The 27,177-nt window shown below is 40.4% G+C and overlaps 1 protein-coding gene across 2 annotated transcripts in view; it reads left to right on the top strand.

Annotated features, from left to right (window-relative positions):
* Positions 1-27,177, top strand: part of NEK7 (NIMA related kinase 7) — a 138,986-nt gene that overhangs the window by 92,324 nt on the left and 19,485 nt on the right. For both annotated transcript variants that reach the window (XM_043484570.1, XM_043484571.1), the window contains 3 exons: positions 10,461-10,569; positions 11,463-11,570; positions 25,987-26,081. In XM_043484570.1, the coding sequence (XP_043340505.1) occupies positions 10,461-10,569; positions 11,463-11,570; positions 25,987-26,081 (312 nt within the window). The remainder of the gene's footprint in view (positions 1-10,460; positions 10,570-11,462; positions 11,571-25,986; positions 26,082-27,177) is intronic.

Raw genomic sequence — 27,177 nt, 5'->3', positions numbered from 1 at the left:
TGTCTGATAGAACACCCAGGTTCATAACGTGCTGCATGGGTGTGCCTCTCACGACACACACAACAGCCAGCTCACACAGCTACCTTTTTTGGAAGGTTCCATCATCCTGAGTGCGTTTTTGGTGCTGGGACACTGCAGGGTAATATGCTGGGCGTGAACCAGCCAGTTGTGTCTGCCTGCAGAAACACTTGTCACCCAGGAAGAGCTAGAAGGCTTCACTGTCAAACCCTCCTAGGAAGACACTTTGGGCGCTGATTCTCTATTCGCTAGTCAGTTCTTGTCACAAGCAAGTCACTTTTCTGAAGGAAGCACTGTGCTTGGGCCTCCTTACTATAAGCTCACCTAATAAAATCCCTAGGTTTATGATGTATTGTATGGCTGTGCCACGCACCACCCAGAGAACCACCCGTTCACACAGCTTCCTTTATGGAAAGGTTCCGTTTTTCTCAAGTGTGTATATTCAGTGCTAGACAATGCTGGGTGTGAACCTGCCAATTTGGGTCCACTGGCAAAAAACAGTGTTCTCACCCTATAAATGCCAAAATGTTTCACTCTCAAAATCACCCAAGAAAACACCATGGGTGCTGATTCTGTCTTCACTAGAGTCAGTTCTTGGGAAAGCAAGTGACTTCTCTGCAGGAAAGACTCGCTTTGATCTCCTGACTAGGAGCTCATCTAATGGAGCACCTGTATTGGTGCTCATAGTGAGGTGTATAGTTGTGCCACTCACCCCCCAGGAAACAGCCAGCCCACACAGCTTCTTTACTGGAAAGGGTTAGTTTGTCCCGATCGTGTGTTTTCGGCCTGGGACACTGCGGGGCAATATGCCGGGTGGGAAGCTGTCGGTTGGGGTGCTTTGGCACATAGAGCGCGCCCCCGGGGAGAGCTCGAATGCCCGCCCTCAGACCCCACGGAAAGCGCATCGGTGCCGACTCTGTCTTCAGTGCAGTCAGTCCTTGGTGCAAACAAATGACTTTCCTGAAGGAAACGCTTTTCTTGGATCTCCTTACTCATTTAATAGATGAGTAAGCTCATCTAATAGAACACCTAGATTCCTAGTTCCTAGCAAAAAAAAGAAAACTTTTTTTTTCTTTTAATGAGAACCCCTAGGCTTTACTCTCCCAACAGCTCCACTGTATCAGACAGCAGTGTTGTCGGGAGCACCATGCTGTGCATCGCAGCCCTGGTCCGTACTTACCTTAGCGCTGCAAGTTTGTACCTCCTGACCCCCTTCATCCAGTTCCCCCTGTCACCTAACCGCATGCCTCAGGCGACCACAAATCTGACCTCCTTTTTTTTTTTCTTTTTAATGAGATCGTGTGTGTATGTGTGTTTGCACATTTAAATTTCATGTGTAAGTGACATCATGCAGTATTTATCTTTCTCTGTCTGACTTATTTCACTTAGCACAGTGCCTTCAGGGTTTGTTCATGATTTTGCAAATGACAGGATATCCTCATTTTTTATGACTTTATAATACTCCATTGTATACATACGGCAACTGCTTTATTGGCCAGTCAGTTCAGTTGCTCAGTCGTGTCTGACTCTTTGCGACGCCATGGACTACAGCATGCCAGGCTTCCCTGTCCATCTCCAACTCCCAGAGCACTCAAACTCACGTCCACTGAGTCAGTGATGCCATCCAACCACCTTATCCTCTGCTGTCTGCTTCTCCTCCTGCCTTCAGTGTTTCCCAGCATCAGGGCCTTTTCCAATGACACACACTTAGGTTGTTACCATATCTTGGCTATTGTAAATGATGCAGCAGTAAACATGGGGGTGCAGATATCTTTTCAAGTTAGTGTTTTCGTTTCCTTTGGATATGTTCCCAGAGGTGGAATTGCTGGATCATATGGTAGTTTTACTTTAACTTTTCAAGGATCCTCCATACTGTTTTCCATAATGGCCGCACCAATTTGCAACCCCAATAACTGTGTACAAGGGTTCCCTTTGCCCCACATTCTCACCAGTGTTTGTTGCCTGTTGTCTTTTTTTGGTGGCCACTCTAACAGGCATGGGATGGCATCCCGTTGTGATGTTGTTTTGCATTTCTATAACAACGAGTGATGCTGGGCATCCTCTCATGTTCTTGTTGGCCAGTCTTGATTTATCTTCTTTGGGAAAATGTCTACTCAGGTCTTTGACTTGCTTGTTAACTGACTTATTATTTTTAGTTTGGTTGTTTTTTGATATTGAGTTGTGTGGGTTCTTTCTGTATTTTGAATAGTAACCCCTCGTCAGACACATTTGCAAATATGTTTTCCCACTCTGTAGGTTGCCTTTTCGCTTTTTGATTGCTTCTTTCGCTGTGCAGAAGATCTTTAGTTTGATGTCACCGTACTTGTTTGTTATTTTGCTGCTTGTGCTCTGGGTATCATATCAAAAAAATCATCCTCAAGGAGCTCTTCTGTGTTTGCTTCTAGGAGTTTCATAGTTTCAGGTCTCACATTTAAGTCTTTAATTTGCTTAGAGTAAATTTTTGTGAGTGGTGAAAATTAAGGCTTTAGTTTTATTCTTTTACATGTGGATGTCCAGTTTTCCTAGTACTGTTAATTGAAGAGACTGTCATTTTTATATTGAGTATTTTTGGCTCTCTTGTCAAAATATTAGTTACCTATAAACGCTTAGGCTTATTTATGGGCTCTCAATTCTTTTCCATTAATATGTCTGTTTTTATGCCAGTACCATAATGTTTTGATTGCTGTTAACTTCATAATGTGGTTCTCATCAGGAATCGTGATGCCTCCGACTTTGCTCATCTTTCTCTATTGCTTTGGCTTTGGGGGGTCTTTTGTGGCTCCACAGAAATTTTCAAATTGTTTTGTGGTAAATTCCATTGGAATCTTAATATGGATTGCTTTGAATCTATGGATGACTTTTGGTAGTATTGACATTTTAATAATATTAATTATTCTGATTATGAACATTTGACTCTTTTCCATTTATTTGTGTCTTTGATTTGTTTCTTCATCTTGTAGTTTTCTGAGTAGAGGCTGTTTACCTCCTTAATTAAGCTTACTCCTAAATATCTTATTGTAAATGGAATACATTTTCTTTATTTTTTTCAGATAATTCACTACTACTGTATAGAAACACTACTGATTTTTGTATGTTAATTATTTTATCCTGTGACTTCACTGAATTTGTTGATTGGAACTTTTTTTGATAGAGTCTTTAGAATTTTTTTTTACCTATAAAATGATGTCATCTTCAAACAGAGACAGTTTTGTTTCTTCCTACTCAGTTCTGATGCATGTTATTTGTTTCTTTTCTTGTCTGATTGCTCTGACCAGTTCTTCCAGGGCTGTGTTGAATAGAGGTGGAGAGAGTGAGATCCTGCATCTTGTTCCTGAGTTAGGCCCTCTCTTCTTGTTCATAACATATTTAGATACAGATTTATTCTTGAATGGTCGACTTTGTATTTTCTACATTGTTATCACTTGTGTGGCATTTCCTTTAAATTTGGTAGGAGCCTTAAGACTCTTTTCCTTTATAAAACATAAACTTGATTTTTTTTTTTTGCTGTCTGTAGAAATGCACTTTTTATTAGTTTTTAATTGCTAATTATCACAAACTTAGCAGATTAAAACAACACAAATATGTTCTCTCACAATTTGGGGGGTTAATGAGTTCACATCCTGGTTTGGGGGTTCTCTGCTCAGGATGCTGGAAACTGAAATCGAGGTGCCAGCTGGGGCCGTGTCTCATCCGAGGCTTAGGGTTCTCCTCCTTGTTGACTAGATGGTTGGGAGAATTCAGTTCCTTGTGGCTGCATGACTGACATCTCTCCTCGCCTCCTGATTGTCAGCTGGGAGCCATCCTTGAGGCTGCATGTCCGTCTCTGCAGATGGCAGTTTGCTCCCTCATGGCCAGCAGGAGAGTCTCTGGCTTTGAATTTCTCTGAGTTCTTTGAAGGGCTTACCTGATCAGATCAGGTCCACCCAGGATAATCTCCCTAGTGATTAACTGAAAAACCTCTGATTAGAGCCTTCATTACATCTGCAGAATCCTTTCTGTCACATAAGATAACCTAATACAGAGGGGACAGTTCATCACGTTCATAACCCAGCTCACACTCAAGGGGAGAGGTTGGTACACCACAGATTTTGATAAATTAGCTAAAACATCAACAAATCTTGGAGATAATTATTATCTTCAAATATTACAACTTGTAAATCTTGTTCACCCTGTTAGTGTGGTTGGTTGTTTTTTTTTTTTTTTTACATCTGCAGACATATTCTCATCTGTTCTTATCTAAATTTAGATGCTGTACTGGAAAGAAAAGCACTTAGAAATGTCTTCTACACTCTTGACCTTTGGACCCTTAAAGCAGTAGAGTCTCCCCAGCAGTACCATCTGTCTTTGTTGATGCTGATTTATGGCTGGGAGGGTATAGACACTGTCCATTTCCGCATCTGGGATAAAGTGTGCCGCCCGGGCCAGACCACAGGGGGAATCTCCTGTGCTCCCCAGCACAGCATGTTTCCTGCCGGGTCGCTTCCATAAGATGGCCACCTATCTTATGTTATCTTGCATCTTCAAAATTACTCAGAAGTCTTAAGGTTACAAATTAGTGGCGCTATCTGGAAAAAGCTATGCAGAACTGAATATCCTATACATAGGTACCTATACATTATGCATGTACACCTGTGTGTGTGTGTAACCAAAAAGGTTTATGTCTCTGTGGCATGCATATGTAGGTATGTTATACAGCATTATTTTTATAGAAGCAGTATTGCTGATAAAATATCCCTTGGGTTTTCTTTGAAACCTAAGGCATTTGGTAATGAAATAGTATTGAACTTAGGGATTTTAATAAATTGAAAATTATGTGCCATAGTAAGCACATATGTAAGCATAGTGAAAAGGGGGTTAAGTTTTTGAACTGTGTGTAAGTTTTGAACTGTGTTTACTTAGGAAAAAATTAGAAGGGAACTTTTTGCTCCTATTTGAAGGTAATATTGATGGAAAGTTGCCTTTGTGAACTTTATGCTCACAGACAGCAGTGCTGGTAGCTGTAGACAAGTAAGAGAGAAGGGGTTCAGGCTTCTGTTTCATTTTTTTCTTTCATATTTCTACTGAGAGACTTTACTGTCCCCTTATTATTCCACTGTTTTCCTTGTCCATTAAGAATATATTTCCGTATTCTCTCTTAACTGTTGTCGGGTTTAACATAACCAGAAAGACTGCATCACAGAGACAAGTGTTCTCGTTTGCCTTTGTAGCCTTCCACGTCACCCTCAAGATGGACTTCCCGCTTTTTCGTCTCGCCATCTGTCTCTAGTCCTCTAATGCAGTAGAGGCAACGTCTTAAGTATTTTCAGGTATTTATTTTCTCATCAGCTTTAGGTACTTGGAAGCTTCAAGGTTATCCACATGGCAGCAATGCAATATCATTCCTTCTAGTAATTCTGATATATTCCTTTTTTCATTGATTTTTAAAAATATTCCAAGTTTATTTGATAATGATATACCAACATTTAGAAGGCAACTTTTGTGGGTTAGGCTGAAGAACATTGTGACTTTATAGGAGCTCATTTTTCTTGTTTGGTAAATAAGGTTTTCTCTTTTTTTCCCCCAAGGCTCAATTACTCAGGGGAAAAAAAATCTTACATGTTTCACATTTTCTAACATAAGATAAAATATGTTTTCTACTTCTATTATTAACCTGTACGATTTTGACTTTGGGGAATAGATGGATTACATTGATAGTCTATTAAATTATAATTAGAAGCAGCTGAGTACACTTAGCTTTCTGACATTTATAGGAAAGGAAAAAGACGAGTAGAGCTTGGGTGGGAAGTATTTTATCAAAGAGGATAAAATTAGATGCAGGTGGCATTTTATTTTTTTTTTTTTAGTTAGTGCTCCCCTGGTTGCCGGGCCCATTCTTCTAGCATCTTCTAAAGCAACTTAGGATACCTGAATTTTATTCAGAGTGCCAAGGGAGAAAATGTTCACACATTGCAAATTAGTATCACATACCAAAATTCTACATTACTATTTTACCCATTTATATAATACCCAGAGTTGTGTATGGCAAGTTCATGTACACTTTAGTCTGTTGAGACCTTCTTATACCCTTGGAAGAAAAGTGTTTCCATAGAAAGATTGATACATAATAGAAATCACACTTAGAACTGCCAGTTAATACTTTCGGAAGCATCCTGTCTTTTCCATCATCCAGTCTCTCTGCATTTAAATCTTTGAAAGAAGCTCTGTGAAATGTAGTCTTATAAAAATGCATTATAATTACAGAGATGTTTGGGAACATAATATTGCTTCTGTTGGTAAAGGTTTGATCTAATTACCTTGTAATTACCTTATTATAAAAATCTGACCTGTCATCTCATGTGAAGACCATTCATAGGATTAACTGAACCTCTGGGGATCTCGGAGGTGTTATGATTGTTATTTTTGCTTTGTTGTTATTAACTGAAGATTTAAAGGACCGTACATACTAAAATTTGTTATTTTTCAGTGTGAAAATGTGCCAATCAGGCATTTGTTTTTTGTGTTTTGTTAGTAACCGAGATATTTTAGAGGCAGCAGGCACCACGTACTCTGTTCATCTCCAAAACGGTTTAATATAGTGAGGAAACCAAGGCCCAGCAAGGTTAAGTGGCTTCTTCAAGGTCACACAGCCATTACTGCTAAGGCTCATCATCAGGTCTGTTATGAAAGGTGCATGTGGATTATGTGAGTGGCACAGTAAACGTTTGACGACACTCCCGAGCAGGAAGTAGTTCCTAATACTGAACATAAATCACCTCCTTCCTCGTGTTAGATACTTGGAAGAGATGGAAAACAGCTGGTGCCTGCAATGCCAGTTCTCATATAACTTCATTATTTCTTACTATTTAATTACCATTTCTCCTAATCTTCTTCGAGAACGACTCGCCTACCAGGACTGTGTTTGTTGTTCTTTGGTTTTGTGTTTTTAATTACAGCAGTACCTTGTTTCCCAAAGTTGTTGGTTTTGTACTTTCTGGAACCAGCTACACTGTCTCGGGTCCCCGTGGAACAAATGACTAGGAATTTCTAGCTGGTGAAATAGCATTAGACCCAGCGCAGGGCCCATGTGACCATGCAGGCCGCACACTCACGAAGCAGACCCTGTGGATCTGGGTGTTTTGTCTGAAACGTCCTTCTTTAAACACGAACATACTAAACCATAGGGTTAGATGTTTTGATACACTATAGAAATTAGCTTGATTTTTTGATCCAACAAGGTAATTTTCTATTCTTTCTCTGTTGATGAGTTTATGCTGTGTAATAGTGATAAAAATTTTTCCCAAGGAGGAATGCTGGAATTGCAGAACATAGAAATAAGAAATGTATGTTCTGCTTGGAGCAGGAGTGTCCAGACTGAGGAATCAAGTGATTCCTTCCCCAAAACTGGTACTTGCTAGGCAGTGTCTGCTGTATAATTTGGTTTTGGGGCATCTAGTTTGTAAGAGAATGTTTGACAATGAAAAAAAAAAAAGCTGTGCCCATTTTCCAAAAAGCCTTCGTGTGGAGGCAGCCTGCATCATCCAGCCTCGCCTTAGTGACTGCATGTTTTACCAAGGATGCTGAGCTCCACCTAGACGAGACGCTGGTCGTCTTGTTACATCTAAGTGAGAGAACAGTATGATCTGATGTTGGTATATGTGTTTTACAAATACACTGGCTAGCTTTTTGTTATATCTGGTTTTCTTTTTCTGATATGAATAATGTTCAATATTTGTTTGAATGTTGATGGAGGTAGAAAATATGCTTTTAAAATAAACAGTATTTGAAGCTTTGCATTAAAAAAAAGATGGAACCCACCTTAAAAAAAAAAAAAGACAATAAAAATTCTGTCCAAATGATCAGGTATATCTGAGTGCTAATTTCTGTCTTTGATGACTTTTTAGATATTTTATTTTCAGATACAAGTGGTTAAAATTCTGTTTTATAACATAGTAAAAGTGACACATCTTTTAATTTTTTTCATAGAAACCTTTATTAATAGCAACCCTTTAAAACGATTTAGCTTTATTAAAAGCGTACCACATGACAAATAAATGTACATTTTTTATTCCTATATGTTGGTATTAGATTTTCTTCCCCCAAATCTGGAGCTGAATTGTCTTTTTTTCAGAGAAAGATAGGATTTTTGAACAGTAACGCTATTTGACTAGATAATTAACTTTTAAAAGATACATATATCTTAGAATAAGTAAAGAAAAGGTTTTTTTTAAAAAAATTGGCATTATGTGAGTCCTTTTATAGTGCTAATATAAATTTTACCAGTAGAAAAAAGAATTCAGATTTTTATTGCCTTTTTTCTATTCATCCTCTTAAGAGATAGCCAACAGTGCCACCATCAGAACAGACAGGCTCTTCTCCTTGTAGATATTGGTTTTTCTCAAAAAAAATTTTTTTTTGTTCTCAAGGATGGTTGAAAAACTGCATGTTTAAACAGGCATGTAAAAAATATTGGGAGATAACCAATGACATGTTAAAACTGCTTTTGATTTATGATTGATTGAGTCAAATTCATAAAATTACTCTTCAAAAACATGTTACTAATCTGGATACTTATACTTTGCCAAGTCATTCTGTCTAGCTAGCATTATATTGATGCCAGTTCATTGTTAAAATCTTTAACTTGTTGAAAGTAACAGTCCTTGGCCTGATCACATCTTCCATTTTGAGGGCAGTTTTCTCATTGTGCCCTTTTTTAAATATACAATTTATTTTTTAATAATAGAACTTTAAAGGTAAACTGTCAGGTTAATTATAATTATGATGATTTCAGAATCTATATTAAAGCATAAAATTCTTCTTTCATGGTCTGATAACTTACATGATATGGTATATTTATTTTTGAATGAAAAGAAGCCTGTTCCCCATCTTCCTGTTGACATCAAACGGTCTTCTGATATGCTAATCCAGCGTCAGGGAGAGCACATAGACAGGCTTTATTTGGACTCATTCCAAGTCTGAAAGAAAATTATGTGTCTAAAACTGATTTTGCAGTGTTGCCCCCATAGAATGAAAACTGATGCTGACGCAGGCTGTGGTTAATAAGATTTAACATTGAAACATGATCTGGGAGGTTTTTACCATTTTAGTATAATCCTGATCTGCTTTTTAATTACCTGGTCATCTGATTGTTAACTTGTTTTTTGGGTTTTTTTGCTACTGAGGTAATAGTCATTGAAGTTGCTAATAACTTCGTTTCTATAGTACATGTTCCGATAAAGATTAACCTAAAGGGATTGGTTTTCCGTACGAGTTGCCCTTCGGTGCGCTGCGTGTGTGTGAGTCAGTGGGCCTGACCCCGTGCGGAGCATGAAGGAGGCGGGCAGGCAGGTTGCGTTCCCTCTGCTGCTCTTCCTTTCCCCCGCCCTCGCCTGGTCACAGGGGTGGGGACTGACAGAGTGTGTTGTGTTGGAATCATCTGAAGTACCATTTCTCCATATTCAGTTACCAAAAAATCAAAACAGTTGAACTTTCTAAAATGTCACGTCATCAGATAAAGTGCATTAAAGCACATGTTTAAATGTTGATGTCTATGTAAATATAAAAAAAGTTAAAATTGTCTGAAAATTTGTTTAAATGCAATACTTTTTCATGTTGGTCATTTACAAATTTTGCTAAGAAACCAGTTACATTTTTGGTTTTGAAAAATAATTTTTATGTAAAGAATCCTTACAAATCCTATGAAACTAAGAACTTTGTTTTTGAATGAGCATATTATTAGTATATTCTGCTAGCAAATATAATGCAGAAAAATGGGCACACATATGTCCCTTGGGTTTTGCAATGACTCAGTTATGGCCCCTCCGTATGCATGATGATGCAGTCTTTCCAAACTAGGATGTTCAGCTCAGCTTTCCACCCTGGTTTTCCTGTCATGTTTTGCTCCCATGTTTAGTTTCATTCATTCAAAGCAAAGTGCAGGTTTGACTTGGAATATGCAGTGGAAATATTCATGAAAACTTTTCATGCAACTCCCTCTTATTTATTTAATTTTTAATAAATTAAGTGATATTTCAAATCACCAAGGGTGGTTCAGTATTTAAAAGGAATTCTACTTCACTACCTTCTGTCAAGAGAAGCACTGTCTTGTAATGAACACAATTACCTCCAGGTCTCTAGACTTTCTTATTCTGGCTATTCTTAAATTTGACATCCTCCTTTTAGATAAGAAATCACCTTATATGGATGTTAAAAAAAAAGAAAGTTCAACCTGTTTTTGAAACAGCTGGACATCACAGAGATGTAGCCTGATATGGCCTGTGCTGACTTTAGATACAGTAGGGAGAAATTTAAGGTATGATATCAGGTACAAATCCTGGTATCACTTCACTACGAAAAATCATATGTTTTTTAGTTTCTAATAGGTAGATGAGAATAGGTGTTTTTCTGACTTAAGTCAGAATCTAGTTTGAAATTTTTTTTTAATCTTCTTTTTAATTTTTAAACAGCATTTTAAGAAACAAAAGAGGCTAATTCCTGAAAGAACTGTTTGGAAATACTTTGTGCAGCTGTGCAGTGCGTTGGAGCACATGCACTCTCGACGAGTCATGCACCGGGGTGAGTCCAGGCTTGAGAAGCTGTTCACGCTGCTGTGAAGGCCACAGGGCACTAGGCAGTTTACGAATAAACTCCTTCCAGTCATTGTGTGATACCATACTTTCCTAGGTGATTTATTTCCAAATTACAATCTTGTTAGTACCAGAATGATAAGCCTTTAAGTAAAGCCATACTTGGTTTTAAATAAGAATGAGAATTAGTTATTTTTCTGTTTAACTTTTTTAACTGGTTATGTTGGTAAAAGTAAAAAAAAAAAAAATAGATGCAGGAAAGCAGTTGAATATGCATAAGTAAGAGTTGTTTTTTTTTTTTTTAATGAACAGTATACCTTATAATGACTTAGATTTTTAATGTTCATTATTCACTCATAATATATTCATGATTCTCAGTCAAATGGTCAGACCAAATGTGTGAAGGTTACATCACTGAGGCAGTGATCCCTTCATTTTGGGATGTAAAAAATTTCGTATAGTTGACTTAAGCAATTAAAATAATGTCATCTAAGTAATTATCTGCATCTGTTTTGATTTTATATTTTTATGTAAACATGTCAATAAATTACTATTTAGTAGGATGTTTAAAATTGATAGAAGGGCACACGTTTATTTTCTGCTTTCAATTTCACAGAAGTTCATTTGAAAATGGAAAAAATGCATTTTAAATGAAAATTAATGGTGCTCATCATCCAGTATTGATGATTGTCTATCAAAGGACCGAGAACTCAGAAATACTAGGATATGTGAAAATTACTCAAAATAAATAACTGGTTCAGAATTCAAACTGACTTTCATTTTTAAGATATATTTTAAGTTCTACAATGAAAAGTATTTTTAATCCCTTGAATATACCTACACTGACATCATTTTTCACCCAATGCCTTCTTTTATTCACAGATATTAAACCAGCTAATGTGTTCATTACAGCCACTGGGGTGGTCAAGCTTGGAGATCTCGGGCTTGGCCGTTTTTTCAGCTCCAAAACCACAGCTGCACATTCTTTAGGTAAGAGACACAGTATAATTTCAGTTATCTATCCGCTTCCCTCCACCCCCACCCACGTGATTAAAATATAAGGGACATACGAATTATATGCCAGCTCTTATTGTCTAAATAAAACTATCAACATTTAAAAAATCCTCAGGTCCTGAGCTGAAACCTATCAGGTATAATGTGTCCATTCATGTGACACTTGGACACTTCTCTTTGACCGTCAGGCAGTCACTTAGTAAAAGAAAATGCCAGTGAACAAATCTGGTTTTAACTGTTGCCCTGGACCCTCCCTTTTATTTTATGTTTGATAATATTAAGATAGTATGAAGAATAATCCATGTCTTGAAAGAGGACCTCACCTGACCATTTAAAAATGTTAGAGTAGTTTGCAGATTTATTAAAGCGGCGTAGGTGGTTGTGATTGCTCTAGGGAGGGACCTACAGATGATCTGTGGCTCGGGAGGAAATACTCCCCTAAATTTTAAGAGTACAATAGAAGACACTTGTAATTTACTGACGCTAGAGCTGATAGCATACCAGTGTCCTTTGTACCTAAAACAGAACTGAAGGTAGCCAGTCCAGCATTACCTTAATGTAAACTGGTTTTCCATTAACATAGCAATTACTGGGAAGAAATAATTTTTAGATTGAATAACTTAAAGGGAATGATAGAGTTTCTCCTAAAAGTTTTCAAATCATAGTTTCCTTGTAACATAAGACTTTGACAAAATGGTAACCATCAAAATAAGAATTAAGATAAAAATAATTTGGCTTTTATGTAATGATGCCTCATCTTTGTGGTCATAATTTCATTGAAAACAATTGATTTTTAAAAATTAAGTTATTGTTTTTAAGTGAGCAATAAAAATTAAATGGTCTGATGAGGAATGAGTTTCACTAAGTGACAAAATAATAAAATGAGGATCCAAATTAGGTGACTAGACATTTTTAAAGTTTTCTGACTTTTGTTGCTGAGGCTCTATGAGACCTTGAACCTGTTGCTTGATTCTTCTGCATCCAGGATGGTGTGTGGCACACAGACGATATTTGGTGGATGACAGAGCATTGGACCCTAGATTAAGGAGTGGTGGGAAGATAATACTTTTCCCTCCACACAGAGTTTCAGTTTTGTCTAGTACTTTAAGAAAATAAAATTTCAACTGATGCTGAATAATACTGCTTCAGTTATTTCTTTCACTTCATATTTATTCTCACAGAACATTGCAATTTTGAGGGGGGTAGGGAAATTTGATATTAAATTCCGTGAGAACTGCATGAATTTGCATAGCACTTGAATAAAGTTTTATATGGAAGTTCCAATTCTTACAACGCAAATAGTAGAGGACTTCTGTGAAGAAAAACTCAGACTGTTCCAAGCCAGTGCCACTGGCCCTTAGGAAAGATAACCTGTGCTGACTTTGTTACTCACCTGAACGGAATGTCCTGACAGCACTCTGTCTGTAATCTATTATACTTAAAAATGCTGGGTCATCATTACACATGCACGCACGCACGCGTGCACAACTGCACATGCCCTCAGCTCCGGCACATGCGTGTGTACTGTGTACATGCCGCTCTGCGGCTGTCGCTCTGTGCATGCTGTAGTTGCCTGACCCTGAAGATCCAGCATTATTATGTGAAACCAGTTTTGGAAGTGTACTTCTTTAGCTTGCCTGCCACTGCTTCTTACAGATGTTCTTAATGGGGTTTACAAATGTATATGCATCTCTAGGTTTAGGTGATATATTATTCCAAATTATGTGATTATAGAGAGCAAAATTTTAGTAGATTTAATAATTAAGAATTTCTAATGTCAGTTTTTATCTAAACCAGTTCACGTAGGGTCATGTAGTTGTATATAGTTTATATGTGTGTGCACGTGCACACACACACACATGAATTGGGGAATGCCCATAATCATAAAACACTCTGAGGCACACCTGAGGCACAGCCAGTGAGGAAGTAGCAATGAGACTGATTGCTTTGATGAATGAATCAATAGGAAAATAATTTCTTTCCCAAGTATTTTTGTTTTCTGTGTTATTTTGAGAAAAGTATTCTGAACATAAGAAAACATCTTGTATTTCTGCCTGTCTTTTCTGTGAAGTAGAAATTTTGATGGTTTGAAACTGAAGTTTGAACCTAGCCCAACAAGGTGTTTGGACCCAATAAAAATCTTATGTAGAAGGATCAGGAAAAATTCTTTGCTAACAAAGAATATGTATAAAATAACAAGGATAGAAATTGTGACACAGACTTGCATTTGTGGACAGGTTAACCTTAATTTTTGCTTTTAAAAAATTATTGCCCTCCTGTGTTATTGACTTATACTTTTGTTTTTAAGAGCAAATTTGAAAGATTGTTTTAAAGATAAATACTAAGGATCTATGGTACAGCACAGGAAAATTTAGCCATTATTTTGTAATAACTTTAGGTGGAGTATAATCTATAAAAATACTGAATCACTATGTTGTACACCTGTTATAAATCAACTGTACTTCCATTTAAAAAACTAAAAATAAAAGATTGCTTTTAAGAATTGGTTCCAAAAAGTACTTGAAAATGTGGTCACCTACATAAATTTATTTTGCTCACAGAAAATTTGATAAGCTCTATGCTTTATTGTATGTTGGTTGGTTTTTTTTTTTCTGGTTTTGCTGAGGATTAAATCTGTAGGGCATGATTTATTCACAGTTCAGGTCTAAATATTATGAAACTACAAATAAAAGAGATGTGTATGTTCATAAAAGAAAATTTGAAAAAGTTTACTTTGAATGCATTCTATTCTGGAGCTAAATTTCATTTAATTTTGTAAAGGAGATTTTTTTTTTCAGGAATTTAAGTCAATAGGACAGAAATACGTAGGATTTCTAGAAACTGTAATTATGCATTTATATTTTGTTTATTTTAAAATGTCTTTTTTTCAAAAATCAAATTTTTTTCAGTTATTTTCACTTATTTTGATTTAATCATTATAAGGAACACACTTCCAAAGTTTTTTGTACTTAACAATCCTTAAGAGATGATCAAATCTTTGGATTTTTTAGTTGTCGCTCCAGTTTCTCTCTCTAATATGTATCATTTAATTCCATGATAATGTGTGAACCTGCAGTAAAATCTCTGGTTCTGTCACATTTTCTGTAGCAGATAAGGTTGTATAGACAGCCATGTTCCCAGCCAGTTTTCAGAACCAAGTTTTTAACTTAAAAATACGTCAACATGGAGCAATAATAATTCCTTAAATTTGGGGTTAAAAATTACATACCAAAGATGATGTTGCTGGATATTCAGATCATGTCCAGATCTTCAAAACTGGAGGGAAAAAAAACAAATCTCAGAAGCCTTTAGTTTTATTTCTGCCCCCACCACACACACTGTCTCCCACCCTCTCCACTTTCTTTTCTGTCCTCCTCAAACTGTAAGCACTTCCTGTTTGGACTAGGAAAGATCCTTTTCTGTTGCAATATTCCTTTTTAATCCATTCTGATTGCCATATTCCCAGCAGAGAAAATCTCCTTTAAAGACATTATCTGATTATCTCACTTCCCCCAAATCTTCACCTGTTCTCTGTGGCCTAAGGACTGTCATGAAGAGTCCTTGGCTCAGCATTTGGGGTCCTCTGGGGGTGGTGTCCTCTGGCCCGCTGCCATCCTTGGCTACACACCTCCTCCATGATGTCTGCCATGCTTTGCTTCTTGCCTTGTTCTGAACGTGGGACTGAAGGATGTTTGTAGAGGATGGCGCATTTCTGGATTGACCTGCCCGCTGTGCTGTAGGACCTTGATCAAGCCATTTATCCACTTTTCTCAGGTTCAGTTTCCAGGTTTCTACAACTAGAAATGTGGGTAGTAACAGTGCTATGTTAACCAGCCCCTAACCTAATAAAATGAAGGTAAACGTGTTTTCTAAGCACTGTGGTATGCTGTATAAATGCTAAGTTGCCTTTGTGATCGTGACAGTGGTGTGGAGGAGACAGAAAAAGAAAGGGGAAGCAATTTATGAGCAATTTATGTCTCCTCTTGAAACAGCTGAACTGATTCCTTCATTAAAAAAGAGTGCCATTTCAGGGTCCTGGACATAGCCTCAACAAGGCAAGTCCTCCTCTTGATGGTTCTCACCTTGTGGTGGGAGGAGATAGATGAATAGCAGACAAGAAGAGGGTTTGTTAGCCTGCACACAGAGTGACCAGCAGGGGGAGTATTTTAGAAAGGGCACACTCCTGCCAGGATGTGGGTCTGAACGGGGGTGAGAGGGTAGAGTGAGGCCCAGGGAGTGACCTCCCAGGCTGCCCGGGGGTGGTTCAGACAAGGGGCTGCAGCAGGGTGGGCGCTTCTGCAGGAGGTTTCGGGTCCGGGGCCTCAGCCACATGTGGGAGTGGCTCACCCCTTCCTCCAGGCTCAGCGGCCAGCCCTGCAGCTTTGGCGGGAGGACCCAGCCGTGACCTTCCCCTGCCCTTGGGGTCAGCACACCCAGTGTGGTCTGCTCTCCTCGGGGGCTCCCCTGTGCTGGCCACTTCTTCTGTGGCTCTTCTACGGCCCCTTAGCATGTGCTTCACGGAGCTGAGCAAAGTCTAAACCTCTTTGTGCTCACCAGCCCAGCACACGCCAAGTTTATCCCCGTGTATGGTCTGAGCTCTCGGGGTTCTTCGGTTTGTGTCCGCTTCCCCTTTTGTTTTCTCCATGGACTAAGGTTAAGTCAGATCTTCATTTAGTGCTTTTGTATCAAATTGGACAAGAGGGTGTGGCTGGGAGACTCCTTGTTGGAATATATATGTCTGTTCTTTCCTATTGTTTATCAGCCTTACAGATGTAAGACTTGTTAGAGAATGACAGGTGTGTGTGTATGTATCTCTAATTTTATGATGAGGGCACATCTCCCCCTTGAGTCAAGCTCTCTCAGTAAGGTGCTCCCAGATTTCCAGATAGTGTGCCCCAGCCCCCCAAGCCCTGCACCATGACCCCACAGGAACCTAACTGCACAGAACTGAAGTGGAAATTCCCTGTTAAACTGCAGTTCCTCCTGATACAGTCTCTTCTATTTTATGTTACTAAAAATAATGCTATTTGCAATCCAGTAAATTGATTTCACAACTCATTAATGGGTTATAACCTGCAATTTGGAAAACATTAGCCTGTGTTTACAGTACTTCTGTGCTGTTCCATTTACTTAAGGACCGAGTCCTGTTTATCTGCCTCCTGTTAGGCAGTCTGCTGGCCGGGCCAGTTCAGGTGGTCAGACAGGACTCAGTCATTCACAGAGCTGCCGGTGCTTGTGAGGACGGGACTCACGTGTGTGACTGTCCTGCTCACTTCACAGTCGCTGGGCTCCCTGAGGGCCTGGCGGGTGGGCATGAGCTGCGGGTGCAGACTCTTCGCCTTCCAGAGTCCAGGAGCCTGAGGCCTGGGGGTGGGTGGGCTGTCCACCCGGGAGGCAGAGAGGCATCCCTCCTGGCCTGCAGGCGCGCCCCTGTCCAGCGCTGTGGGTGCACTGGACCGGTACGTGGTGGCATGGTCCTGACTCCGCCACTTTCCCGACTTGTTCCTCACCTCCCTGGGGTCACCGTATCCCACTCCGCACGCAGCTGAGGAGCCTCAGGTGGACGCGCTGTTTCCTGCCCTGCACGTGCCTGCTCTCCGTGCCCAAGCCTCAGAAGTGAGCAGGATCCGGAGGTCTTTCTTCATAACCCTCCTGTCGACCCGCAGCTGGGGCTGACATTTCCAGGGAAGTGCCCCTTCAAGACTGGAAACTAAAACCTGTGAAGTAGGAACATGGCAGTCAAGGTGTGCGTTTTCTCTTCTCACCTTGGGTTATTTTAAAATAATCCAAATGTATGATTTTTAAAAAAATACATGATTGTTATTCAAGCCCTATCGAACTACCTGTCTTTCCTGTGATACTGACCCAGAGGAATCCTCTCTTGCTCCGTGGTCCAGCAGCCGCTGTGGCAGTGAAGATGGGCACAGCAGTTTGCCATTTCAGGCAGTCTGAAGGTGCCTTTTCTTCAGGCATCACGTTGTGTGGGGGTTGGGTGGCGATTCCTGAGCTCACTCTATTTAATAATGAATCTGCTGCCCCTGACACACCACCCCTAGAGTTCCTGATCTTTATCGTGGCTTTTTTTTCTGTTTTTCTTAGACTTCTTATCTTTGACACGCTGTGTGACTCCCTCACTGTGCCTAGTCCTCTCCTTCTCCCTCTCTCACCACATGTATCCTGATGAGGACCAAGTCTCTGTGGTTTGGGTTCCCACCTCCTATGTTCCAAGTGCCTAGCAGAGGACATAACGTAGAGTAGATGCTCAGTACCTCCTGAGTGAATGAATGAGAGGCAGGCTGGGCCTCAGAGGGTGGATTTAACTAAGTCCATCAGGAAGCAGAGGTTAGAGCACGCTGCAGGAAGCAACGGCAGTCAGCACCGAAGCATATTATTTCTGTGGTTATCCAGAGTCCGCTGTGGGCCCAGGTGGCCGCCCTGCTTCCACATGGTCCCTTGGCATTTCAGGGGTTTCCGTCTTGTGTGATCTTCACAAGGGGAAGAGATACATGGAGAATTCACTTACTGACTCTCAGATAAATCTTTCTGCTTGAGTGTAACACAGGTTGATTCTCATTCATGTTTTATTGGCTAAAACAAGTCTCTTGTTCATGCCTGTCTTAAAGGAGTGGACATAGTAATTCCCCCGTGTCCAGGAAGAGGAGAACCAGAAGCAGTGAGGACCATGAGCTGGAGGAAAAACACCTCGGGGTTTTTGTGTGTTTTTTGTATGATTTGTACTCTTTCTCTCCTTGTTTATTTTTGTGACATATTTGTAGCTATTGCACCTGAAGAGTACTTAGTTCTCTTGATGGGATTGTATGGTGGTAAGGAAAGAGGAGGGAACCATACATGGCTTTGGGGCATGTCCATCATTCTGAATTAGGAGATTCTGAGCAGAGGGATAATTTTTTAATCCAGAATAATTCATGAGGTATGCTAGAGTCTTGATCCCTGGTGAGTTTTCTCTTGATCAGTAAATCAGTGATTTTCTTTCCTGGACATACACATGATCAATTCAGTCGCTCAGTCATGTCCGACTCTTTGAAACCCCATGGACTACAGGCCTCCCTGTCCATCACCAACTCCCGGAGTTTACTCAAACTCATGTCCATGGAGTTGGTGATGCCATCTAACCATCTCATTCTCTGTCGTCCCCTTCTCCTCCCACCTTCAGTCTTTCCCAGCATCAGGATCTTTTCCAATGAGTCAGTTCTTTGCGTCAGGTGGCCAAAGTATTGGAGTTTCAGCTTTAGCATCAGTCCTTCCAATGAATGTTCAGGACTAATTTCCTTTAGGATGGACTGGTTGGATCTCCTTGCAGTCCAAGGGACTCTCAAGAGTCTTCTCCAACACCACAGTTCAAAAGCATCAATTCTTTGGTGCTCAGCTTTCTTTATAGTCCAGTTCTCACATTGATACATGACTACTGGAAAAACCATAGCTTTGACTAGATGGACCTTTGTTGGCAAAATAATATGCTGTCTGGGTTTTTAATATGCTGTCTAGGTTGGTCATAACTTTCCTTTCAAGGAGCAAGCGTCTTTTCATTTCATGGCTACAGTCACCATCTGCAGAGATTTTGGAGCCCCCAAAAATAAAGTCAGCCACTGTTTCCACTATTTCCCCATCTATTTGCCATGAAGTGATGGGACCAGATGCCATGATTTTAGTTTTCTGAATTTTGAGTTTTAAGCCAGTGTTTTTACTCTCCTCTTTAACTTTCATCAAGAGACTCTTTAGTTCTTCTTCTCTTTCTGTCATAAGGGTGGTGTCATCTGCATATCTGAGGCTATTGATATTTCTCCCAGCAACCTTGATTCCAGCTTGTGCTTCATCCACATGATGGGAACCTTATTTTGGCCAATTTAAAACATTTATAATAAAAATTGTTTTTACCAAGCTTCACACATCAGCTGTGAACTGAGTGCCATGTAGCATGTGACCTGCTTTCTCTTCTGTGTCTCTAATTCAAGTCTTTAAAGTGGTTGTGATTACCTGGTTTAGGGTCCTTAGCAGTCAGTGAACAACCAGTGTGCTTTTAAATTATACATGGTCATTTTATCCTTTCATTTGTCTTATGGTAAATATACTGGCTTCTCCGTCCACCCCCCCCCCCAAAAAAAAGCTCTCACAGACCGAACTGACCACCCCCCCAGACTGTCCAGTGAGCTCAGAGGTCATGGATGCTTCAGGTCACAAGCTTTTCCGCCTCCCCCAGCGCCTGGCGGGTTCTTGGCCTGCAGCTGACTCAGCACGTGGACTTGGCCCAGGTGGTGTGTAAATCATTAGTGCATTCGTGTCAGATTCCTATTGCTGCCCTAACAAGTTCCCACAGATGTAGTGGCTTAACACAACAGAGATGTACGCTTTTTACAGTTCTGTGGGTCAGGATTCCAGCATTGCTCTCCCTAGGCTGCCATCAAGGCGTCTGTGGAATTGCTCTCTTTTCTGGAGTTTCAAGGGGAGACTTCTCCAGGTTGTGGGAAGCCAGGTCTTCCGTCTTGAAGGACCAAGGCCCCTGTCCCTTGCCCGTGTCACCTGAGTATGCTTGTCAGCTACTAGCAGCAGCCCTTGTGGGAGTGACCTCCACCTCCTTGCTCGATCTTCACAGCCAGCATGGCAGGTATAGACCCTTGCATGTGGCATGGACAGCCCCGGGTGGTCTCCCTGTTTTCAGATCCATCACCTCCCACCTGCAGAGCCCTTTTGCCATGTAACATGATGCACACAGGTGTGACCCCAGGGGTGGAGATCTGCCTGCTCCCTGGTTTAGTCCTCTTGACAGTCTTCCCCCTAAAACCCGACGAGGTGACATGGTTTTGGTCAGAGGCTTCAATCGATGTTTCTATTACTGAAATTAAGTGCTTTCTTTTTTAGGCAGATGTTTTAGTGTTAAAATTTCACCTTTTTTTTTTTTATTATAGACCTTTCTTGGTGATACACGTTTACTTTTCAAGGGAGCAAATACCACACTTGTCATAATAAAAGTTTCTAGCAAGAAAGCCATTTTCTAGCATTACTATTAATTTATTAATAGTTCTGTTTTTCTAAATTATTTACAAATGCTTATTTAATTCTCAGGGGGTATCTCCCCTTTGTACTTTTGGGTACATCATGGACAGGAATATAAGAGAAAGCAATTTTAACAAAACTTAGAGAAATTAAACTGCCATGAAATATAACCACACAAAGGTGTATATAAGTAATTAAGAGTAGTTATCTGTTATTCAGGCAAATCCATTTGCACCATTCAGGCAAATCCATTTGCACCAAAGTTGCATTTATTATATACAGTGAAGTATTTCCTGTCTCACTGCTTGTTCTAGTGAAAAGGGGGAAAAAAAAAGGCTTCATCATGTTCTAATTTGGCATTTTACTTGCTTTCTTAATGTCTCCCAGAAGAGCAAAGATGGAGAATTTTCTTTTTGCGTGTACATGTGTGATTTAGTTGTTATATATGCTTGCTACACCTCCTGAGGATGGAAGGGGTTTTTACAAAGCGCTGGCTACAGTGCTCTGAGACTGGTCCTCATGCTAGACAAATATTTGAAACCCCTTGGGGGTAATTGTGATGTCGTTGTTGTTTGTGTTACAGGATTGTTTGAACTCCTCTTTGCCATTCAGAATGAGACAATGGTTCTCTGATTTTGTGATGTTGCCAGCAGGGTAAACGCATGGCTACCGTTCAGCCAGCCTCAGAATTTTCACACTGGGGTCTCTTGAGTGTACAATTCATGTTCCCCACACTATTTGCGAGGGTGATACATCCTCCAATTGCAACTTAGAAAATTAGTGTTCTTGAACCAGGCATGAAAGCAGTTTCATTTCTGGTGCCAAGTGCCACCTGCGGTCACTTGCCTGTTGTTCCCACACCTTCCCTCACGCCTCTCTGTGGGCTCTCCTTGGCTGGTCACCCTTCAGTTCAGTGTGGATGGAGCCGTAAAGACAGCATATGCTGGGTCAGTATTGAAGGCTACTTGCACTGGTTTATTTAACTTTCAGTCCTTTCTTGACATAAATCATCACGCTGGGAGGAAGCTGTTACCTAATTGTAAACTGTGCATGGTTAACCTCTCAACTACCATCACAAAGTATTTATTTGAAGCAGAGGAGCTGCAGAGAAGCACTGATCCCTGACCCTCACCCGTGGCCTTTCGTGTGTACATGCTGAGACTTGTAGAAGAGTTCTCTGCTTCTTAATTTGGAAAGATTCAGATTTTTTTTTTCCCAGTCATGTTTCACAGTGGTCACTTTTGACAAAATAACTGTTGAAATGCAATGAACAGGACAACCTGGCTGGATTCTAGGTCCATACCTTACTGGCTTTGTCACCTTTGGCAGATTACCTGACTTCCTTCTGCATCTTCCCTACAACAAGATAATAGTGGGAATATCTCATGAAATGGCCCCCATTTCTCTAGACAGTGAGCCCCACAAGGGGCTTGGCTTGTTTACTTCTGTCTCGCCAGCACCTTAAACAGTGCAGGGGGCCCTGATAAACATTGTTGAAAGCTCAACAAGATAATACATGTGATCCATTTAACACAGTGCCTGGAGCAGAGAAACAGTAACTGTAAAATTATCTGGGTTTTAAATGTTATCAGTTACACTGGAAAGAAGAAAAATTTATTTAATAAATGTCTTTCATAGAAGAAATATTGATCTACTACTGAGACATTCTGTACTGACCTGAGATAATATTCCTTACAATTAAGTAAATTTGGCCTCTCTCCATGAAGTCTGCCAACATAATTTCTGGGCTGACATACGAGTATGAAGGAAAAAATGAAAGTTAATTCCTATTCCCTGAAGTTGTGTGTGGGGCGGGGGGGTGCGCATGCATGTTTAAATCAAATTGATGTTTAAGATGAGTTGTGCCCTTTCAGTTTTCCCAACAAGGAATGTTCAAAGCTTTCTCTTCTGCAGTTTATTCTAAGAAGCAACATTTCTAAACTGACTTTGCTTGTTTGTACCCGACTTAGTCAGCTGTCCTAGGTGATAGTTTAAAATAGGAATATATTACTTTTCTCCACTTCACTTTTTGTATGGGCATTTGTAGGGTTTTTAAGAGTGCTACAGAATTTAGAGCAAAGGGATATCAGAAATGAGCTCATCTTCCTCATCACTGCATCTTACAGATGAGGTGAGTGAGTAGAAAGAAGACTTTAGAGGTCCTGGCTAGCTCATGGCAAAGGTAAGATGTGAAACATACCTCCTGACCTCTGACTGGTTTTTCCTTCCCTCCCTTAAACAAAACAAAAATAGCAGCCCAGATCTAACCGTATAAAAAGACGTTTCAGTGGTTACGTCATTTTTTCTCATTCAAGTCTTTGCAGCAATGGCAGTGCTAAATGTTTAGCTAAACTATTGGGAAAATTCTGTATGTAACTTATTCTGATGAAATGTAAGTTATTAACTATTTTAGTCATATATTCTGTAATAGCAGTTAAACAGAATTCTTTGGCTCTCTTAACATATTGTAGAACTTGTGAACATCAGTCTTCGTTTGTACAGGGATACATTTTCGAACGTATTTATTGTTAATAGAGTGCTTTCCGTGTAAAACTCTTATATAGCTAGAATAAGTCAACATAATGAAAACTTTTATATATATATATTTGAATGCCTGTCTTACTATGTTTTAAAGAAAGGTCAGATAGCATTTTCATTTCTTAACAATTTTTGTGTGGTATCGGCCTTTCTGTTTTTTTATGGTGTTATCATCCGTTCCTCACTTCTACTCAGGTCGGGAGGTTGAAATGACAGAAGTCCTTGCTGTGGTGAATTGCATTCCCTTCATGCGGGCGGTCCCCCAAGGTGGAAAGGCGCGGGCACTGCGCGTCCCGCCCTCTGAGGCGCCTCCGCGCCCCGGGGGTCGCGTGGTGGCTTTAACGTCTCTCGCCCCTCCGCACCTCCCCCTTGTACAGCTGTTAGGGAGTCTCCACATGCTGGAGGCAGCACAGCTGTCAGGATTTTTTTTTTAAGAAGGGTTTTTAGGAAATAATCATATATTCATTAAGTTTGAAACATGGAGATTCAATGCATCTCACCTTCTCCTAGTGCTTGAATTCTGCGGGCTCCCTGCCAGGTAGAGGGGGCGAGAGTGGGTCCTTGCTGGGCAGGGACCCCGCCTATGCTCAGGTCACTGTCCAGGACAGGGCGCCCGGCGCGGAGCAGCGCCCCCCTCGGCGCCGACCTGCGGGAGGCAGCCTTCCTCCTCACTGCCGACGACGCCCCGGGACCTGGGGTGTCGCTCAGATTTCCGCTCTGAGATGGGAGCAGGACACAGAACGGAAGGAGGAGGCATTCTGGCAGAAGTGCGGTTCTACTGGTCGCTTATCGGCAGAGTTGGCTCCTTCCGACGTGACGTGCGGAGAACCAGCGTCGAGTGGAAGCCGCGGCGTGGGCTGCGGGTGTGACCGTTGCCGGTGACCCCCCGCAGCGCCCCGGAAGCGAGTCCTCTGTGCTTTGAGGTCTTCGCCGACTCCGGTGCAGTGTCCTGGAGCCCTTGCCGTCATCCGGCCTCCCTGCCCCTGGGCTCGAGGGCCGGCGGCGGCGTGTGGGCCCCGTGCGGCGGTCCAAGTGTGATGCCAGGGCAAACGCGAGCGTTTCTTCATCCATCTTGCACTCTCCTCAGACCCCTGAGGTATCAGCAGATTTCCCTGAGCTAATCACCTTCGCCTCTGGTAAACCCTGAACCTTCACGCCTCAGTGTTTCCCGCCGCCTCCCCGGTGGATTCCGGGGAGCCCCTCTCCGCAGGTCACGGCCCCCCGCCCCGGGCCCTGGACCGGGAGTTGAGGCACAGCCGCCGCCTCCGCTGACCGCACGCGTCCAGTCAGCCCACACGACGGGCCAGAGGGCTCGCGGCTCCCGGGGCCGCGGGGCGAGTGTGTGTCCGACTCTGGGATACTGCACGTTCTTCACACCCAGCCGTTTCCACTGGTTGTCTGGCTTTTCTCCTCCCGAGGGGAATCGGCAAATTTACTCGTCTTCACAGAAAATGCTGCAGTTAAATCATTTATGTCTTGTCTGCCTCTGATAGCATCCGAACGTGTCATACTTTATTTCAGTTTTATCCTCCTGTTTGCACACTCCTTTTTTCATTTCCTCAGTTTTATGAATACCTCCCCTTCCATCCATTCTGACTAGGGCCATCCATTAGTTTGAAAAAGGGGTTCCAGTGTCGGTAGGATTTCCTGTGCAGGGGTGGTTCCGTGGTGTCTTCCCCTTTTAGCCCAGTGTCGTTTCCGCCCCCAGCGCCTGTAACGCCGTCCCTGTGGAGGAGGATGTGTTTGAGCACGGCGCCTTGACTTCGTTGGGTCCATCCTTGTTGCCTCTACCCCAACATCCGTGTTGAGCATCGCGAGTTACAGTCTCACGAGATTTACTGTGAACTCCTAGGGAGTTCTTAACAATTGGTAGAAGAGGGGGAAAGAGCTTTTCTCTGTGAGTAGCAGCACAGTTTGGTAGCTGTTGCCTCAAGCAAGTAAGATTTCTAAATATTGTTCTCAAACTTCGATTTACTATTTGGCAAAAAGCCTTAGGCAAAATGATGGTGAAATAATAGCCATCTAAGTTTGAGATTTTAAGATTCTCCCTTCAAAAGTTACTTAAATATTTCTGCCCTTGAAAATATAATGTGAATGTCTTATTTAAGACATTTAATAAATATTAAATATATTAAAAAGAAAGTGTATGCAAAATAAGCTAACATCCAAAACAACCCCAAATTATCCAGGGCACCTTGTGTCTATAAAGGTCTCAGTAGTAACAGTCTGAGACATTCTTCCAGAGATGTCAGTGACCTTTTCACATATGTTATTATATAACCCTTTGATATACAAAATTCTGTTTTATTCCTTCTAAAGTGGGAGTTAAGTAAGGTTCTGACGGTTGGTGACTATATCATTTGTAATTTTAAGAGTCACAACAGTATTCTAAGGGATGTTTCTGTAAAAGTTGATAGGTATGCTTTATACACACTCCACCAATGGTTATGTATTACTATGTATTTTAAAATCGCCATGTTGTCATGCTTGATTATTTGGGACATACAAGCCATGTTTATAAAAATTAAGAAATGAAACCAATGTGAGCCACTTAGTAGATTTTGTTAGAATTCCTTCTGTGCTCCTTAGACTCTACCTGAATTAAAGAAAGAAAATAAAGTGGCACTCACCTTCCCCTTTTTAATGTGGGACAGATGTAAATGTGCTGCTCAGGATCAGGGGAAAAAGAGGAAATTTAAAGGTTCTGGAGTATGCCCCAGAACAGTTTTCTGATCTTAATTATTTTGATGACATTTTAATCTAAAATTTTGGATGTAATTTCTTACCACAGCTGCATCTTCATTTTTATCCTCCTCTTGTTATGTCTGGTTTCTTTTTGCAGTGGGTACACCTTATTACATGTCTCCAGAGAGAATACACGAAAATGGGTACAACTTCAAGTCTGACATCTGGTCCCTTGGCTGTCTACTGTATGAGGTAGGTAATGCTGATAAGTTTGGTACACTCAAGTGCTTTTACTTACCGGAATGTGTTTCCCCTGTCCTTTTAGTATATAGTTAATTTTTTTCTAGGTGATGTTTAAGAATTAGCTTTTTAATTATGAGGAAGTTAATTCATTGACTTAGTAACTGGTTTTATAATGTAGTTTAGTAACTACACATTTCTACACATTTATTTTCTCTAATATAATTTTAAATTGTTTCCTTTTGATCGAAGTTTAATTTCTTAAATGTTTTTATGTTAATATAATGTTGCTGCATAATCTTATAAAAATATACATTTCAACATCTATTAAAAAAAAAAAAAAACTTGCCCATGCATAGCTGGAGAGATGACAATGGAATGGATTTAAAATATGAAAGCATGATAAATATCTTTATCAATTTTTTAAAACTTTATGTAAAGTAATTCAGCTTTCAGGATAGTTTATAAAGAGATAATTCTTCTAGGTTATCACTTAGTTTAGTTTCTGTGAGTAACACTTTGTATTGGTAAAGCTTGGTGAAATTCTCTCAACTGTTCTGGTGATAATTTATCAAAGAAAGATGGAATTATGTAGACAGGTCCTCTAGCAAGTATTGCAGTGTGACAATTTGGGTGAATAGAAGAAAGCATGCTATGAGCATGTTTTATTCTCGTTATATAGTAATGGTGTCAGAGAAGGCTCAAGCTAGGGACTTCTTTAATTGAATGGTAATTTTCTTCAGAATGTGGGCTTCTAGTCAGTGCTGTTCCCTAAACATTAGCGTACATTTCGGTAACTCTTTTAATAAAATAAAATGAAGGAAAATAGTACATGGAATCCTTTTCATATTTTAAGACATAGAAAGGAAGTCTAAAGTGGATAGATAGAAACCAGTGTATTTGTTACTATTTTCTGTCTCCTGCCTTTCTGGCTTAAATAAAATATGATGACATCATGTATTTTAATTGTTCCACCTTTACTTGGAAGTAGAGCATCAAAAGGCTTTTTAAAATGTGTGTCATAATCTTTAATTATTGTTTACAGATTGAAGGTCAGACTTCCTTAATGTAAGGAACTTGAGATTATTGTGTTCTTCCTACTAAAATA

This window comes from Cervus canadensis, chromosome 13 (assembly GCF_019320065.1).
Source record: "Cervus canadensis isolate Bull #8, Minnesota chromosome 13, ASM1932006v1, whole genome shotgun sequence".
Taxonomy (NCBI): domain Eukaryota; kingdom Metazoa; phylum Chordata; class Mammalia; order Artiodactyla; family Cervidae; genus Cervus; species Cervus canadensis.
Note: the sequence above shows the minus strand (reverse complement) of the source record. Positions and strands in the feature narration are given on the sequence as shown.